This window comes from Kogia breviceps, chromosome 9, assembly GCF_026419965.1.
Source record: "Kogia breviceps isolate mKogBre1 chromosome 9, mKogBre1 haplotype 1, whole genome shotgun sequence".
Lineage (NCBI taxonomy): Eukaryota > Metazoa > Chordata > Mammalia > Artiodactyla > Physeteridae > Kogia > Kogia breviceps.
The window spans coordinates 32978793-32997879 of record NC_081318.1 but is presented as its reverse complement, the minus strand read 5'-3'; the positions used below and the strand labels follow the sequence as shown (position 1 = coordinate 32997879).

The window sequence follows — 19087 nt, the reverse complement described above, 5'->3', positions numbered from 1 at the left end:
AAAAATTTTATTGTAAAGCAAGTTGATCCTTCTGGATAAATGTATTTATTCTAATAATATTATGAGTGCTAGAGGGCAGGCTTTAAAAGATGAGAATTGTCTATTCTTGTCTTTTGTTGATTATTTTAAAGTATTTTTAGTATACTTTTATAGATTACGATTTATTCCTCCCATACACTATTAGAATCCAAGTATCATTTTAATTATTAGTCTCAATTATTTCAATAGCTATGATCACAGAGATTTCCAAAACCAAGAAATGAAGAAATCTATTTTTATTGTCTCTGTTTCTTCCATATGCCTTTTTAAAAGAAGTATTTTTGTTGTTTTTGTCACTGTCCATTCTTTTTGAAATTTTCCTCATATATCTGGTGATCCTTGACTGGTAGAAAACTCTGTGTGTGTGTGTTTGTGTATTTGTGTGTGTGTGTGTGTGGTGTTTTCAGGGGTGGGGAGATTGGTGATTGTTTAACCTTTGACTTCACTGTAGAGTGAGTGAGTAAGTGAAAAAGAGTAATTTCTCCTTCTACTTTCTTTTTTGTCCAGTTTGGACAAGTTTCTTTCTAGTCTGGGTGAAGCCATCCCTTTGACTTTTGTTCAGCATGCTAGCTGTTCCGTTTTGTTCTGTTGTGTGCACACATTGGGAAACAACCTTTTAAAAAATTATTGTACAGTGATCTAGGTTGTTATAATTGTACTAAGATAAGAAAGGAAGGTAGAAAATAAGTGGACAGTTTTCTCTATGTTATATAAATTGCAGTTTATAAGCATAGGTTGAACTGTCTGTTCTATGCACTGTCCCCTAGAAAGCTGCATGGCTCATGCCCTCACTTTTTGAGGTTCCTAATCAAATATCACCTTCTCAGTTCAGCCTTCCTTGACCCTTGAAAACAGTAAATCTCTTACCTTACCTGTCTACATACCCATTCTACTTTTTGCCTCTATGAATTTGACTACTTGAGGAACCTAATATAAAAGGAATCATTCAATATTTGTCCCTTTGTGACTGGTTTATTTCACTTAGCATAATGTCTTCAAGGTTCCAAATTTTCTTTTGAAGCAAATAGATATGAGGATGTTCAGCAGTCCCACTCCTGGGCATATATATCCAGAAAAGATGAAAACTCTAACTTGAAAAGATACATGCACCCCAATTTCATAGCAGCACTATTTATAATAGCCAAGACATGGAAGCAACTCAAGTGTCTATCAACAGATGAGCAGATAAAGAAGATGTGGTATATACATACAATGGACTGTTACTCAGCCATAAAAAAGAATGAGATATTGCCATTTGCAGCAATATGGATGGACCTAGAGAATATCATACTAAGTGAAGTTAGTCACACAAAGACAAATATTATATGATATCACTTATATATGTAATCTAAAAAAATAATACAAATGAACTTATTTACAAAACAGAAACAGACTCACAGACATAGAAAACAAACTTATGGTTACCAAAGGGGAAGAGGGGGAGGGATAAATTAGGAGTATGGGATTAACAGATATACACTACTATATATAAAATAGAAAACAATAAGGATTTACTGTAAAGCACAGGGAACTGTATTCAATCTTATAATAAACTATAATGGAAAAGAATGTGAAAAATAATATATATATATCTGAATCATTTTGCTGTACACCTGAAACTAACACAATATTGTAAATCAACTATACTTCAATTGAAAAAAAAAAAGAAGAATGTTTTGGACTTGATTAGTAAATATACTTAACATTCTGGGATTTAAAAACATCTTTTCTAAAGTATCAAAGAAACTTAAAGACATAATTATTTGCCAAAAAATATGTCTAATTGACCAGTGATTTTTGTACATAATAAATAATAGAATCATTGACTAAAGGAAGCAACTATAAGTCTTTGGGGGAAGATAGCCTGATTTTTATAGTAGAATTTCCTAAATGAGAAGGTATATTTACCTCCAAACAAGGAGAAACCAATGGACACAGTGATTTTAGATTAAGAGAAAACCTTTGGTGATATTTTTATACCAAAGGCTATTAAAGAGGAATTCATTAAGGCACTAGAAGAAGTACTTTGACATGAAGGAGATCTGTCTTAGAGACCACAATAAAGAACAGAAATAAATATATAGTTATTGAACATGAAGTGCTAATAGTGGTTCTTCTGTAGAGAAATTGATGCTCTGAATATATGTGATATCTTCTTTTCTCCTTTTAGATAAATGATTGCAGATAGCATAATGTACCAGTCATCTTCTGTTTTCTCCTTCAGATTCACTTTTAGGCTTTTATACCCTTACATTCTGCCCTGGGAGATGACTAATATAGACTTTTCCGGTCAGTTGTCTTGTCTTGTTTTCTCGTTGGGTTTTAGCCAGTGGGAAGAAGCCTGGTAGGGGATTGTAGGACCTAGAGAGAGTGAGTTACCTGGCTGTACCCCTCCGTGAAAGCCACAGTATATCTATATGAATTTCACTCTCTCTATGGTTTTCACTTTCCTGGTTCTGGTAGTTCCTTCTTGGCTCTTTCCATCTTGTGGATGGTAATGGTCCTAGGGAACTGCACTATTCGTTATGATTACTCTATGCCCTTTCCACACCATTGTAAATAGTTCTTTTATTAAACTCTACTCAAAGTATTCTGATTTGGGTGTGGTATCTGCTTCCTGCTAGGACCCTGACTAGTATACATAACGGAATCCAGTGGGTAGTTGGAAGAGAGGAAAGAACCACCAACCCAGGAGATCTGGACAGCAGCCTTGGCTCTGCCCTTACTTGTGAGAGACTGTAATCTCTTTACCTTTTGACAAATGAGGAATAGTAATATTAACCCTCCCCACTCTGAGGTGGTTTTGTGGTTATGTACATATATACATATTTAAGTTTCCCTGAATGCTTTTTGAAAAACAAGTTACCACAAACAAAAGGCATATTATCATGGTGCTCATGACCAGTTTGGAATGCCAAGTGGGGGGAGTAAAACCTTCTCGGTTGAGGTGATATGAATGGACAGGAAGTGACTGACCTTTAAGCCTTAAATGACAAGGGTTGGCACTTGATTGGGAGCCCATGGAAAGCAGCCCCAAGTAAGAAGGAAGCTATTTTACAAATTGAGATGGACCGCACTGCAGACTGTAATCTCCTAGTCTTCCTGAGTTTGACTGTGCTTTGCTTCTTTCTCATTCTTGGTATTCAGCCCCTGATATGGATCATAACTTTGAGTACATCCAAGGGTTGCAACTCAAATGCTTTATCATCCATTTTACAAGATAAGAACCTTGGTTTACCAAGCAGTCTGCCGGCTAAAGTCTTAGAGCCTGTCAGTTTGTGGTGGAACAGGGATGGAAATCAGGCATGCCTGTGCCGTACTGCTTTCCAAATTACTTGAGATTGAAATGTCCCCCCTTCTGCCTTTTAATAGTAGACCTATTAATAAAACTTCAGTGCACCAGAAGTTTCGGAAAACTCTGGTTTAAAAGGAATTACAGCAGAATTACTGCCCTAACCTTAGAGTTTCAAATAGTAGAGAGGTAGAAAAATACTTTTACAGTCTTATCACATGCTTTTTCAGGAATTTACATACTACACATTTTAGATAATTGGAGTGTAGCCTTCCAGGCCCCTCCTTGGGCACAATTCCAAGTGTGATAAGTATGTGAACTACAAACCCTGTGAGGAATAGAACCCAGTGACAGATAAAAGAGAAGATGGACCAGCTCTGAATTTGGGAGGGGCAAATAGGAGCAAATCTATACATGTGGTTCCAAAGGGCTACATAGAGCCTTGTGAAGGGCATACTAGCCACCAGATAGTTGTTTTGTTAATAAAACAGAGTTTGGCCCTTTGAAGATGATAATCTGGAAAAGAAAGAAAAGTTAGGTGCCTTCTTAGTGTTATTTCACTTATCAGTGTTATCTCGTAGAACAATTTGTTTATGGATATTATAAGAGAGCTGAAACATTCTGTAGCTACTAATCAGACTTGGTCTAATATTGAAGTTTCTGTTTTTAATGTTGCTTATGACTAGAATTTTGTTCCAAAGCCAAATGTTAAAAAGAGTTTGGAGTTGCACTGTGATTGCATAAGTGCTTTTTGTTACTACCACTGAAGAATTCTATGTCTTTGCTGTAAACATCCCTCAGAATGGCAGTGAGGTGCCTTGTCATATTCTTAGGAAGCCTTAGAGTAGTGCTGTCCAATAGAACTTTCTGTGATAATGGAGATGTTCTATAATAAAGCGTCTGTTGAGCGTCTGTACTGGTGCTACCGAGGAACTGAATTTTTAATTTAAATTTAAATAGTCATACTTAGCTAGTGGCTACCATGTTGGGCAGCAAGGCTTAGAGGTAACTTTAATATTTTTACAAGTGACCAAAAAATCAAAGTGACCTTTGGGACTTTTTCAAGCTGCATGTTAAACACTGCTTTAGGGCTTAGTCCTATATCCTCTATCATCTCCATTTGTATCTCCAGTTACTTTTGTAGTCTATCAAAATAGTAAAGTTATTAAGGAGAGCTTATTCTGAGCTTTGTGTGACTTAAAATTTAAGCTGGCAGGGAAATACAGTATTAAGGTTGGGAGGGCAGTGCTATCCTACTAGGGGCCATGTGGAAATGTGTGTATAGGCTTTGTGTTGTCACAGTGACTTGTCAGTGCCACTGGCCTTTAATACCTGGGGGCCAGGGATGTTAACTGTAGTGTTACCCTGCTTAAAATACCCATAGCGCCCTCATTGAGAAGTACTGTTGGATCTTTTTGATGCTAAGAGTTATATTACAATTGAGAAATCCTAGTATCCAAAGGGTTATCTCTTCTCTGAAAAACTCAGATATTTTAAAGACATTCTCTAAAGCTTCTGGCTATTGGTTGCTATGAGCAACCAATTAAGAGAACATTTAAATGTTGATGTTGGAAAACACTGAAGAGGCTATTTGTCATTTGCTTAGTACAGAAGCAGTGAAACTGGAACCTTATCTAGTGTGCATAAAAATCCACAGGGATGATTGAAAAACTGTTCTGCTGCAAATGAATGGAAGCAACAGGAGGTCTAATCATTGTCAGCTGAGTCCGCACCCAAATAATATGCACCACACTCTGCTTTAAAAGGCAAATCAGGGCTTCCCTGGTGGCGCAGTGGTTGAGAGTCCGCCTGCCAATGCAGGGGACATGGGTTCATGCCCCGGTCCGGGAAGATCCCACGTGCCGCAGAGCGGCTGGGCCCGTGAGCCATGGCCGCTGAGCCTGCGCGTCCAGAGCCTGTGCTCCGCAACGCAAGAGGCCACAACAGTGAGAGGCCCGCGTACCGCAAAATAAATAAATAAAAGACAAATCAGTCAAACTATTTGTAGTTTTATGTGGGAAAATGCACGTGTTTATATAATGTAGTTCCAAATTTAAAGGCCACCTTCTTCCTGAAAGAACAAGAAAACTACCAATACTAAGTCAGCTGAATGGTTTTACTGCTGTTTTCTGTTTTGGTCCCTGGAGCTCAGGTGTCTGTTTTCCTGGATAGGAACCTTTCACTTGATAAATGAGCTGGAAAGAGAGGCTTTTATATCTATGTGAGTTACAGAAAGGAGTAGTGGTTAGTAAAGGTGATAAAATTGCAGGGATCAGGTAATGATGCTTTCAGAAGCCATCCATGTAGGCAGTTAACAGAACCTACATGGCTCTGTTAACAGCCTACATGTTTCTGGGCCAAGCTTGGGAAAAGGTATGTCTTATGTAACTGTCATAGTAACCAGAGACCGTTTCTGATACAGTCTAGTGTTACAGTGTTTCTTTTTTCTTTTTTTGTAACTGGGTGGTAGACTGATAATTGCATTCATGTCAATATAGGGGGTATACTGACCACTTTTTCCTTGTTTTTCCCCTCAGTGCCATAGTAATGGCAGGACCTTTGCTAGAACCTCTTGTTCTAGCAAAATATTATCTGATGTCTCTATTTTGCTTAAAGGCAAAATATAATAAAAAATATGGAAACCTGAAAAGACATCATGTTTTATAAATATACTTTCTTATACATTGAACTTTCCCTAAGTAATTTTTGCTGGAGATTAAGCAAGCAAGAATATCTGTTTTGGGGAGGAGATTTCAAGTGTCTAATGCAATATTGTTTTATGCAGTATTTGGTTATTCTTACAAGCTTGTTAATTACCTTCAGTTGATAGCATAATTTATTTTTAATGCACCCTATTTCAAATTGATTAGGTACATAGAATTTCTGCTAGTTCTCTAAGGGCTGTAGTGTGTGTGTGTGTGTGTGTGTGTGTGTGTGTGTGTGTTAAAGGTAGAATCCCTTCAATGAAAAAATTGTGCAAATCAATAATAATAAAATCTTATTCTTTTTCTACAGTGCCAGATGAATTTACTGAATTAGTTTTTTAGAATGTGCTTTTTTTAAAAAAAATGTTTCTTAGGAAGGGGTTCTAAATGGATTGTGTGTAGGTCATAAATTGCTGCTATTTTGATTCATGTCACATGGAAGGTGTCTTTGCAGGGTGACTACAATCTTTAGAGACCTCACTTCCATTTTCAGTGGTTTCTACAAATTTAAGGTGGGGATCTCTCAAAATGATACCACCGTTATCTATTGTCTACTTTTTAAATTGAGAAAACTGACTTTTATGGTATCCTATTTTAAATTCTGTTTAGGTTCCTTGTTTGTTTCTTTTTTTCAAAGTTTCTTTATATTCATGTGGATGAATGTTGAATAGTATGGATAATATGTTTTTGACAGAATAACTTGATCCAGGTGGAAAATGATTGCCTTTTGGATATATAGCAATAAAATTGTTAAATTTAGGGGGAAAAAAGCCCAGTGTTCTGAAAATAATTTCTTGGACAGTGATAATCAGAGGTCTAGGGAGATAGCTAAAGGGTTCTTTGACCTTGTTTTTATATCTCCATTTGGCTCAGAATTTTACCATTTTGTCATGTTGCCCATGGTCTCTGGAGAGAAAGGATGAAATATTCAGCTTGTTGAATCTCTTAATTCAGAAATATGTTGTGTATGTTGAAAAGAAATGAACAGTCTATAGAAATTTTTTAAAACTCTGGTAAGATAGGCATTTTAATAATTTAGAGCTCTTGATGGACTCTTTTTTATGCCTTTTAGCATAGAGTCCATTATGATTTTGTAGCAAAGATGGAGAAAATGATTGTGATAATGTAATATATGACAGTTTCCATCATAGTGTTTCAGTGTCTCTAACACATACTAAAGAGCTCAATAAATGTTAGTTCTTGTCTTTTTTTTCTTTGAAAACCTTTTCTTTTGTTGAAAATGTAAAACAAGCATTCCTAGAATAATGTTACATAATTTCTACATTTATATTTTTTGTCACAACTCATACAAATACATTTGCATTTTACCAAAAAAGGAAAAAAGCCTCAGTCCTCATGCATTAACTCCAAATTCAAAAGCTTCATGCCTCCCACATACTTATCCCCTAATTCTTTGAGTGCATCTAGAGGACTTATGTAACCAAGTTCTTGTTCTCAGAGAGAAAAATGTAGACGTTGTCATTGCACTACCCCCCAAATGACCTAAATAATCTATTCACCTTTAAGAAATCTGTCTTTGAATAGGCATTGATTGTAGTTGATGAGTGTCTGAAAATAGACTTTTGATTATAGAAATAAAACATTTTTTCTTTTTTATACTCATATTTTACATTTAGTGTTCTTACGTTTTATGTCTGGTGTTAAGAACTCTCTATGAGCTTTTATTTTTATCTTACAGCTTTACAATAACTTAAAGAGAGTATTTAATTTTAAAAAATGTGTAAGTTACAGTAAACAATTAAAACGATGACTTTTTCATGGGCTATTTTGTTTTTGTTTTTTTTTTTGGTGGTATGCGGGCCTCTCACTGTTGGGGCCTCTCCCATTGTGGAGCACAGGCTCCAGATGCGCAGGCCCAGCGGCCACGGCTCACGGGCCCAGCCGCTCTGCGGCACGTGGGATCTTCCCGGACCGGGGCACGAACCCGTGTCCCCTGCACCGGCAGGCGGACTCCCAACCACTGCGCCACCAGGGAAGCCCTCATGGGCTATTTTGGATAGAAGAAAACATTTATAATATTTACACTTCTATGAAGACTTGATTCAAGTATAATTAGGAGTATTTTAGGTAAATAGTATGTGGGAAACTAATATATTTTTAATTTCTTTAGATAGTTTTAAAACATGGCTATGTTTAAGTGTTTTGCTACTGTATAATGTCTGGAATTCACTGGCTTCTGTATTTTGTTCATTGTTAAATCGTCTATCCTCAGTGTATACATATTTTTTTAAAGAAACATACACACATTCCTAGGATGTGCATTCTCAATGAAATGCCAAGACACTGTTGAATCTAATTTCACTGAAGCAGAAGGTATTTGTTAATACACTATAATATTGACAAAATAACTTAAAAAAATTTCTCCCATTTTATTTGATCATTATTTACTCTTGATTCATTATGAGGGCAGATTTTTGATGTTAGTAATTCATATTATATAAATATAAAATGTAATATTATTTTAACATTGTACAGAGTGGAAAATCTAAAAGCTGTTGATCCTAAGTCTAGCCCCAGTTTCAATCTACTTCACCCTCAATTATCTCCTGTGGTAATGAGTCATAAATGGTCCCTGTTTTTCCTCTTTGTCTTTACATTGGTTGTTACCATTAACATAAAAACATTTCCAGTTTTCACGATATATGTATCAGATTTTTATTAAACGCTAAGGGACATTTCTGATAGACTCCATGAGATTCAGTTCCTTCTTTGCATATTACACTTCCTGCCTAAGTGCTGATGGGCTGTGGAAATAATGACTAACGTGAAGCACTGTTTTAAGATACAGTATGCTGAATTCCCAGACATAAATTTAAAAATAAATTATGCTCATGAAAAGTATGTAGGGCATGTTTCTGCTAAAAAAAAGTCCTGGGAAAAAAATCTGAATTGAATCGAGAAGATGGAGTACCATATAAAGAAAGACTCAGTCAAAGGACAGATATTTGTTATTTTTTTTATCTTTAGGCATTTAACATATTAGAAAGCTGATGTATGAACAAATACATGGATCATAAATATAAATGTTTCAGAGATGTTTTTTTAAGAAAAAGTCACTAATAATAATTTAATTAATAATAAATAATATTAACTCCTGCCATTTTGCCATTTAGATGCTCTCACACATGAAATATGGGTAATTGGTTTCTGAGAGGTTCACATATTTCATATCTGAGAAAACTTGAGGTACATTGTTGCCTAAAGTAGAATTCAAAATTCGATCTTGCTCTAATTCCAAGTAATTTTTCCACCTCATATCTTTTTCATAGTTGATTGATAGCAGAGTTGATGCTATTTATGCTGTTTATAGCAGAGTCCAATAAAATAAGGACACTGCCTTTTTAAAGGACAGTATCCATATTTTATTGGAAATAGTAAAGTTTTCAAAGGAGAAAAGTTGTTACAAGTCTGTCACCCTCTTATATCTTTTAAAGTTTTAGAATGAACTTGTTCCTTTCCTAGTTATTGTCCTTGTGTTTTAGGGATGCTGCCACCAGTTGGTAGCAGTGTAATGTAATTATCTATTCTGAATGGTTTGTACATTTACTGAGATTCAAGGAGTTGGTTTCTATTCAAGTGTGTCCACTTATTCATTCAACAAGCATTGTTAGGCACTAGAGTTAAGAATGAAATTTTTATTCCTTATATGCTGTTTTATTCAAATTAAAAATTTAAACAAACTTGCATAAATGCCATTTAAAGTTAGTATTTCCCTACAAATTTAAGAACAGAAATATACTTCCTTTTTACCAATCCTTTATCATTCTTTTAGCCATTCTGACCCTAATTATATGTATAGTTCCTGTTGACAGTATGTAATTTTAATGTATTTCAGGACTAATTGAATATAGTTCCCTGTGCTAATTGAATATAGTAGGTCCTTGTTGTTTATCTGTTTTATGTATAGTCATGTGTATCTGTTAATCCTAAACTCCTAATTTATCCCTACTCCCCTTTCCCCTTTGGTAACCATAAGTTTGTTTTCTATGTCTGCGAGTCTTTTTCTGTTTTGTAAATAAGTTCATTTGTATCATTTTTTTAGATTCCACATATAAGTGATCTATAATATTTGTCTTTCTCTGTCTGACTTACTTCACTTGTCTGATAATCCCTAGGTCCACCCATGTTGCTGCAAATGGCATTATTTCATCCTTTTTTAAAGCTGAGTACTATTCCATTATATTTCTCTATATATATCTATAGATCTAGGTATATCTATATATATCTATCTAGATCTAGATCTAGATCTATATATCTCTATGTTATCTATCTATATCTATATCTCTCTATCACATCTTCTTTATCCATTCATCTGTGGATGGACATTTAGGTCTTTTGCCTCCTTAGGTAGATTTATCCCTAGATATTTTATTCTTTTTGTTGCAATGGTAAATGGAATTGTTTCCTTAATTTCTCTTTCTGATCTTTTGTTGTTTGTGTATAGGAATGCAAGAGATTTCTGTGTATTAATTTTGTATCCTGCAACTTTACCAAATTCATTGATGAGCTCTAGTAGTTTTCTGATGGCATCTTTTGGGTTTTCTATGTATAGTATCATGTCATCTGCAAACACTGACAGTTTTACTTCTTCCTTTTCCAATTTGGATTCCTTTTATTTCTTTTTCTGATTGTGGTAGTTAGGACTTCCAATACTATGTTGAATAAAAGTGACGAGAATGGTCATCCTTGTCTTGTTCCTGATCTTAGAGGAAATGCTTTCAGCTTTTCACCATTGAGTGTGTTAGCTGTGGGTTTGTCATATATGGTCTTTATTATGTTGAGGTATGTTCCCTCTGTGCTTACTTTCTGGAGAGTTTTTATTTTTTCATCATAAATAGATGTTGAATTTTATCAAAATCTTTTTCTGCATCTATTGAGGTGATCATATGGTTTTTTTGTTGTTGTTGTTTGGTTTGTTTTTTGTTTTGTTTTGTTTTTTGCAGTACACGGGCCTCTCACTGTTGTGGCCTCTCCCTTTGCGGAGCAGAGGCTCCGGACGCGCAGGCTCAGTGGCCATGACTCACGGGCCTAGCTGCTCCGCGGCATGTGGGATCTTCCCGGACCGGGGCACGAACCCATGTCCCCTGCATCGGCAGGAGGACTCTCAACCACTGCGCCACCAGGGAAGCCCGATCATATGGGTTTTATTCTTCAGTTTGTTAATGTGGTATATCACATTGATTGATTTGCAGATATTGAAAACTCCTTGCATCCCTTAGATAAATCCCACTTCATCATGGTTTATGATCCTTTTAATGTATTGTTGGATTCGGCTTGCTAGTAGTTTGTTGAGGATTTTTGCATCTATGTTCATCAGTGATATTGGCCTGTAATTTTCTTTTATCTTGTAATAACTATAATGGAAAAGAATCTGAAAAAGTATATATATATATAAACATATATATATATATAACTGAATCACTTGCTGTACACCTGAAACTAACACAACATTGTAAATCAACTATACTTCATTTTAAAAAAAAGGCTAACTGGACCCTTAGCTGGTAGATTTTTATGGCTTTCAGCCTTTTAGGCTTATTTGCATATAAAATGAAAATACCTTTTTTCTTTTTTTTTCTGGGTTGAATGTTTTCCATAGTGAACTCATTCTACTTTTGCAACAGTGACAAATCGTATAAAGTATAAAGTGAAAATCATCAGTAGTTTTACTGCCAAAGTATCCACTGTATGCTTTTTAAAAGTGTCTTAAATTTTATTTTATTTAAAAATTTATTGAAAATTTTAAATTCTGGTAAAATGTACATAATGTAAAATTTACCATCTTAACTAGTTTTTAAGTGTACAGTTCAGTAGTGTTAAGTACATTCACATTGTGATGCAACCGTTCTTCAGAACTTTTTTCATCTTGAAGTGCTATGCCCATTACAGTTCCCCTTTTCCTTCCTCCCAGCCTTGGGCAACCACCCTTCTACTTTCTTTCTCTGTGACTTACCGTAGATACTGCATATAAGTGGAATGATACAGTATTTGTCTTTCCATGACTGGCTTATTTCACTTAGATAATGCCCTCAAGATTCATCCATATTGTAGCATGTGTCAGAATTTCCTTCCTTTTTCCCACTGCACTTCTAAAAAAAAAAAAAAATCCCTCTAAAGTGTTATCATATTATTCCTATTGCTTTGCAAGTTATTTTTTAAACCTAACAGTGTATTGTAGATGTCTTCCAGAAGACATCAATATTTATACACAATTATGAATATATCATTTACATTGCTACCAAGAATGGCATTCCTATTCCACAGATGGGGAAAATGAGAATTGGAGGTGAGTACCTTTCAGTTTACAAGTAGCAATGGCAGGGACAAAATGCATGTCTGCTTGATTCTAGAGGCAGACTGCAGTGTGGTTTGTATAAAGTAAGGATGTGATTACTGTAGAAAAATGAAGCAATTTTAAAGACACATTTCTGTGGTAGCTAAAGGATGATTGTGTGCTTTTGTTATGAGGAGGCTCCATAATTTGTATTTTATAGTTGCAGCAGACACAAATATCTGTCTCTAGGAGCATCTTCCAAGTATCATACTACATTACATTTTCTCTTGAATCACTTACATCTGTGTTAAGACTGGATACTTCTAAGGAGGCAGCAATTGTCCTAATCAGAAATATATTTTCATTGGCCTTTCAAAAAGCCAGAGATAAAAGAGCAGAGAAGAAATTATCTGCTTCTTATCTGAAGGATAATGAAAAGTGAAAATTGCTGAAACTCTCAGTGAGCCACATCAGATATAATTAATGTAGCTCGTTACAAGCATTTTATTTATTTATTTATTTTTAAAATTTATTTTATTTTATTTTTTTTTTAAGAATTAAGGAATGCTGTATTTTTGATCCATATAAAACACCAACATTTTGGGTTATACATAATTTAAAGAAATGTCCCAAACACTTTTCAAAATACTGTAGTAGCCAATACATAGAGGCATGCCTTAGGTGGCCATAGGAATGCAGTTTAGAAAATAAAGAAAAAAAATCACACTGTAACTACTCAACTTCTTCAAAACCACTGAGCAAGAAAAGCAACAATGAACTTCCATACTGATTTTACATAACTTCTGTACAGTACCTTGACTTAAATCCAAGAGCAAAAGTTAAGACTCTCCTCCTCTATTTTTGGTAAACAACTGCATGGTAAACTTAGATGACTTTCCCCCCGGATTTTACCTGGGAGTGGCCTTTTAAATTTTTTATTTAAAAGAGGGCAGGTTTGGCACTTTTATACTGATGTCACCAATGTTAATATTTCTTGGGATCTCAGGAAGATTCATATTCTTTACAGCTGATACAGCACGGGCTGGAGCTCCCGCTAAGCCAGCCTCAGATTTCTCCAGTTTATTTTGTGCATCAATTTGTGTAACAATCTCATTCATGTTGGTCTCCAATACCATTCCCCCCATCACCATCTCTGCAAGAATATTGTGAACCTTGTCTACATGGAAAATTAAATCCAGTTCACAGACGTTTTCAAAACACTTGTCTAATGTTTCCACAAATACTTGAATTAGATCTAAAATGCCAAGTTCACTTTCTGAAGAATCCACACAGAAGACAAAATATAATGTTGCATAATGTCTATAAATCAGTTTGTTGTCAGATCCTCCAATTAATAATCCTCCTTCTAGGAAATTACAAACATTTTCATCTCTCTTAGATACCAAATGGAATGTCTCCCTGATGATTTGCTGTTGTGTATCTTCACTGTAGGGCTGGTAGAACTTGGAGAGCCGCGGCTTCCCGTGGTTGTTAAAAATGAGTATCGCCTTGATCATGGCTGAGCCGGGCCGACCGGGTGGGAGCTGGGGGCCAGGGCGGGGGCGGGCGCGCGAGCCTTGCCTCGGGATCTCGCTGGCGATCCTTCCCCACCCGCCCCCTCCCGCACTACAAGCATTTTAGAGCTAGGAAAGACCACAGAAATAATCTAAACCTACTTTTAAATTTCATAAAAATGAGGTACTGTTGTGAAATGGCTACCTGAAGTAGTTGAATATGCATTTAGGCTTGAAATCTAAGTTTCTTGTTTCTTAAGAGTTCTCATTCAGCTACTGTTGGTGAATGGGGTTAGATTTTCTCATACTAAACTAGCTGTTACTTGTGTTTTATACTCTGAGTGTACTTTGTATAAAGTTTCCTGGCTTATAGTATAATTGAGGAGATTTGGAGGTCTTAATGATTTCCATTTTTATAGAATTTTTGAGGGCGATAGATGTATGTGGGTTGGAAATGTTTTTGTTACACTGTTAAAGTAGTTGATTTCTCACAAGTTGATTCAGCATTTACTACTAACTGTAACATGATAGGGAGTGAACAGGTAGTGTGGGCTATCAAGACTAGGTGTTGCTCATAATATCATTAAAAAATAAGGGAATTGGGGTACAAGTTTTCTTAAATTTCCAGCCCTGATCCGTCAAGCAGTTGTTGATGGAATCCATTACCTTTGTGAGTTTTGTTAACGGCAGAGACCTAACTGAAAATCAGAGTTCTTTCAGAGAAAGGTTAAATCAGCTAAAGATGATAGAACAGGCCTGGCAGACTGTAGTCTGAGGGCCACCTGTTTCTGCAAGCTAACAGTGTTTTTTAAAAAAAATATTTTAAGTGGTTTAAAAAAATCAAAAGAAGAAAAATATTTCATGATACATGAAAATGATAAGAAATCCAGTTTCACAGTCTAAAAATAAAGTTTTATGGAACACAGCTACATATACTCATTTGTTTATGTGTTGTTTATGGGGTTACTTTTGCACTATAATGGCAGAATTGAGTAGTTGTTAGAGAGACTGGATAGTCCCACAGAATCTAAAATATTTACTGCTTGGTCCATTGTAGAAAGAATGCTGGCCCCTGTTAAAACATCAGTATTATTTTATGTTTTGGAGTACCATGGAAATTTGTGGCTTTCTTTGCTTACCAAAAACTCTAGCTGAATGCTACTACATTTCTTGAAGGATTCTCCACTGTTTTTTTGCCTCAGGGACAACCCACAGTAGTCCATTCATGACTGTTTTTCATGACTTCCTTTGCTTATTTTCCCGTGGTTCCTTTTGCCAGCCAGGTGAACAGACCAAAACCGCACAGGAAGGTCTGTGGTTTTTCTAAAGAAGCTTTATACAGAAGGATGTGTTTGGCTTGGGTACCTCTCTGTTGTAGAAACCTGGATTTTGCTTGTGATCTTTCCACTAGAACTTTGATTCAAATATATATAAAATGACCCTCACTTTCAAAGTGTAAAATTAACAAACATTTATTGTTAGATTCATATTTGTGGGCAGAAAATCTTAATCTTTCATGTTTTTACCAGACATTTTAATAATGTTAGTTATGTTTTTCATGACTCTTAATTTTACATCAAGGTTAGTTGATGGTTATTCTTTTTCATTGGTTTTAGCCTTAAACATTTAAGCCAATGTCTCATTTTACAGTAATCTTTTTATTTTTGGCTGTGTTGGGTCTTCGTTGCTGTGCGCGGGCTTTCTCTAGTTGCAGATAGCAGGGGCTACTCTTTGTTGCAGTGTGCGAGCTTCTCATTGCGGTGGCTTCTCTCGTTGTGGAGCATGGGCTCTAAGTGCGCGGGCTTCAGTAGTTGCAGCACGCGGGCTCAGTAGTTGTGGCTCCCGGGCTCTAGAGCACAGGCTCAGTAGTTGTGGCGCACGGGCTTAGTTGCTCCGCAGTATGTGGGATCTTCCTGGACCAGGGATCGAACATGTGTCCCCAGCATTGGCAGGCAGATTCTTAACCACTGTGCCACCAGGGAAGCCCTACAGTAAACTTCTGATAGAATAAAAACATCAATGGTATTCCACCTCTTATAAAAGTTATTTCCCCCCTCTCTCCATCTGTGTTTACTTGATGTTAGTTTTCTTGGGGCTCGTAAGAAAGGAGTGGCCGTGCTACTTTATAAGAGGTCTGAGTTTTGCAGCTACTGAGAGCTTTGGATCCTGCCACCATTCTTTTCAAGCATAGCAAACAGGTGTTGTCTATCTAGAAATAACCCTTATCTGAAGGTTTGGAGTTGGGTAAAGCAGATCTTCTCTCAGATTTCAGTTTGCCTTTGGTCATAATTGTGCTTTTGTGCTTGGTGAGGATGGTTCTTAATTTTGTCTTGGAGAATGTGTAGCACTGGTCTGGGCCATGGTATTGAGTTGAACAGTCCCCATCTTACTTCATAGGGCTGTTTTGTTATCTGGTTGGTGCTTGATGCTTCTCTGTCTTAGCTTACTTAAACGTTTTGAGGTATGGAGAGCTCACTCATGGGAGGAGATGGGCTCATGCTGTTAGAATCTTCTTCAGTCAGAGAGCTCTTTTTGCAGTGGAGTCTTCTCACATTATGGAATAGGCCATGTGGTAATCGCGCAGCTCAGTAAGCAAAACCAGTGAAGGATGACAGAACATGAAAAGGAAATACTGAGGTGGATGCAGGCTCGAGTGGGTGGTAAGAAGCATGGGTGAGCATCAACTTCTTAGGTAACCTTTGTTCTGACTTAGAGTAGAGGGAAGTTAGGATGAAGCATACCAGTAAGGCATTTTGACTTAACTGACTTGTTGGCAAGGAGGGTGAGAATAGAGACTGGAGGGAAAACCCCATATTATCATTTCTGGAGTAACAGGGTAAGCATTTTTAATCCAATCCTGGTCTTGGGGTTTTAAAATGTGCAATAAAGTGAGTTATTGTATGGGTTGGAAATACAATGTAAGATACCGTGGTAAAATTATGGTAAATGGTTTTATGTTACATTCTCCTTTTCTGAGGAGGGTAAAGGGCTATGGACTCCCACACCAAGAACTACTCCAGATAGGAAAGTCATGGCGGAGAAAGAGAGGAGATGTGTGTCTCAGTCTGAGCTGTCATCTACAGAAAACTTGGCACTCCCTGTCCAGGCTGTCTCAATCATGTTTTGGAAGGAGGGGTCACCTTCAGAAGCTTTATTGCTGGCACCCAGGCCTTGTTGTCCTGAGAGGTATGACCCACCAGGGCATGAACTCTCCAGTAGGCTTGGCCTCCAACAGTTATTTCTGTTGCGTTTCATGAATGTTTGTATTTGTCTGTTCACCCCTAGGCTGAGTTACTGGGGCCTGTCTAGGGAGGAACAGTGCCTGAACAGTTGGAGGAGTCAGCCATTCATCGTGAATGCACTGGATTTGGACAATACCTGCTGGCTCCCTGGCTTCCCACCCTTGAGGTGGGGCTGTTCCCAAAGCCCTGTCAGGATGGAGGAGGGGATGGTGTGGGCTGGAGGAGGAGAAAGAGCTCCCTGCTGGGAGTTACTTGAGTTTTCTCATCCAGCTGTAATTGGTTTAAAGTAGAATCCTGTATCATTGGATTTGAACTGGATTTTAGGGGTCATCCAGTTCAACCTTCTCATTTTGCCTGTTGGGAAGAGACACCTGTGAGGGTTCCAGGACTTATCCCAGACCAGAGAGGTAATGAGTGGCAGTGTTGAGGCTAGACCCCAGGTCTGTTGATTCAGTAACTATGCTTCTTCTGGCTTGGACTGTGATGGGGTAAATTGTAGCATGAATCTGGGATGCGGTTTGAGGGTGCAGCATGGGCTGCTCCTGAGTCAGTAAGTTACACTTAGGACAGTGGTCCTGGGCTGTAGGCCGGAACAGGTGACCTGCAAAGGACCTCTGACTGCCATGACTTGTAAGTACGTTTTGGAGAGGACTGTGATGTGATTGTTTCTGTGTCCGAGCGGTGCATCTAGGCATACTAGCGAGTCTCCTTGGCCAAGGGTGAGATGAGGCAAGAGAAGATTCTTGGGGAGGAAGGCAGGGGCGTCTAGTCGAAGGTGCTCTTCTCCTGAGTGAGCTTTGAAGTTGCAGTCAGAGGAACCTGCTCAGACTCTTTAGAGGCCAGACAAGTAGTATCTGCTGTGACATTTGGAAACTGAAAAGTAGAGAGGGAGGAACATAGTGGTTGCTAGGAGTGTGCAGGTAGTACATAGTACAGGTCCTTTTATGGTTATAGCTTTCTGCACTTGAGTACTTATTTCTGCCTAACTGGCTAATGCAACTCTCATTTTAAGCTGTCGCAATGACTGTAAGCCTTATCCCTTTCATTCTGGCTATCTTTAATTTTTCTGCATGTTGGAATTGAAGATGGACTATAAAAAGAGAATTTTTATAAACTCTGAATTTTTATTATTACATGGCTTATTAGAATATCTGGCAAACTACAGGGTTGGAAAGAGTGAACCTAGTTTTTGGAAACAGTTTTTTTTGTTCTGCTTCCATTTATTGATCACCTACTCTATGGAGGCAGTGTGTGTAGCCGTTAATTAAGCACAAGGACTCTGAACGACACTACTTGGGTTAAATCCTGGCTCTCTTATGTATAGTGTGTGACCTCAGTTAAGTTACATACCCTCCATGCCTCAGTTTCCTCACTTATAAAATGAAGATAATACCTCACAGGGTTGTTGTGAGGGTTAAGTAAGTTATTAATATATAAGTTAGAACAGTGCCTGGTCCACATTAAGTGCTGTTTACATATTAGCTGTTATCATATCCCAGGCATTGATCTAGGCCCTTTGTCACTTAACTTATGAGGCAGTTGAAGTCAAGAGAGATTTAAAAACTTGCTTAAGATCATCCAGCTAAGAAGTGGCTAAGCTGTGGCTTAAACCTTCTCTGTCTGACACAGGGCCTGGCTCTCAACCACTCTGCTGGCTTTCTGAGGAGTGGCAAATCACTTAACTATATTGTAAGTTTTATAGCTGTCTACTCATCTATCCACCTATCTTCTACTTTCTAATTTGGATTTTTCATTTATGTTCTCATTTTGTTAATAAAATGCATTTCCCTAAAATATCTCTGACTTAAGAGTTATAAATAAAATATAAAAGATAAAAATAAAACAATTGCTCTTACAATAATGCTGCTCAAATAATTAAAGAACTTTAAAAATCCATGCTAACAGTACTAAATTGTGAAAGGCTTAAAACGTCACTTCATGTGACATCTGATAATGGCTATCAGTGTTGCCACACACATGTAAGTTGCATGGAAATTAAG

At 37.1% G+C, this 19087-nt stretch overlaps 2 protein-coding genes across 10 annotated transcripts in view; one reads left to right on the top strand and one right to left on the bottom strand.

The window, feature by feature from the left end:
* The window catches only part of ST7 (suppression of tumorigenicity 7), a 259056-nt gene that overhangs the window by 34598 nt on the left and 205371 nt on the right, over window positions 1-19087 (top strand). The gene's annotated exons all lie outside the window — the stretch shown is intronic.
* On the bottom strand, window positions 13124-13953 carry LOC131762708 (AP-3 complex subunit sigma-1). Of its 2 annotated transcripts, XM_067041666.1 has the most exons (2): window positions 13779-13953; window positions 13124-13574 (listed from the first exon to the last, which is right to left on the bottom strand). In XM_067041666.1, the coding sequence occupies exons 1-2, from the start codon at window positions 13846-13848 to the stop codon at window positions 13267-13269; spliced, it is 378 nt and encodes a 125-aa protein (XP_066897767.1). In that variant the 5' UTR covers window positions 13849-13953; the 3' UTR covers window positions 13124-13266. The 2 variants fall into 2 exon arrangements, with proteins under 2 accessions (XP_066897767.1, XP_058930380.1); XM_059074397.2 differs by having other exon boundaries at window positions 13124-13953.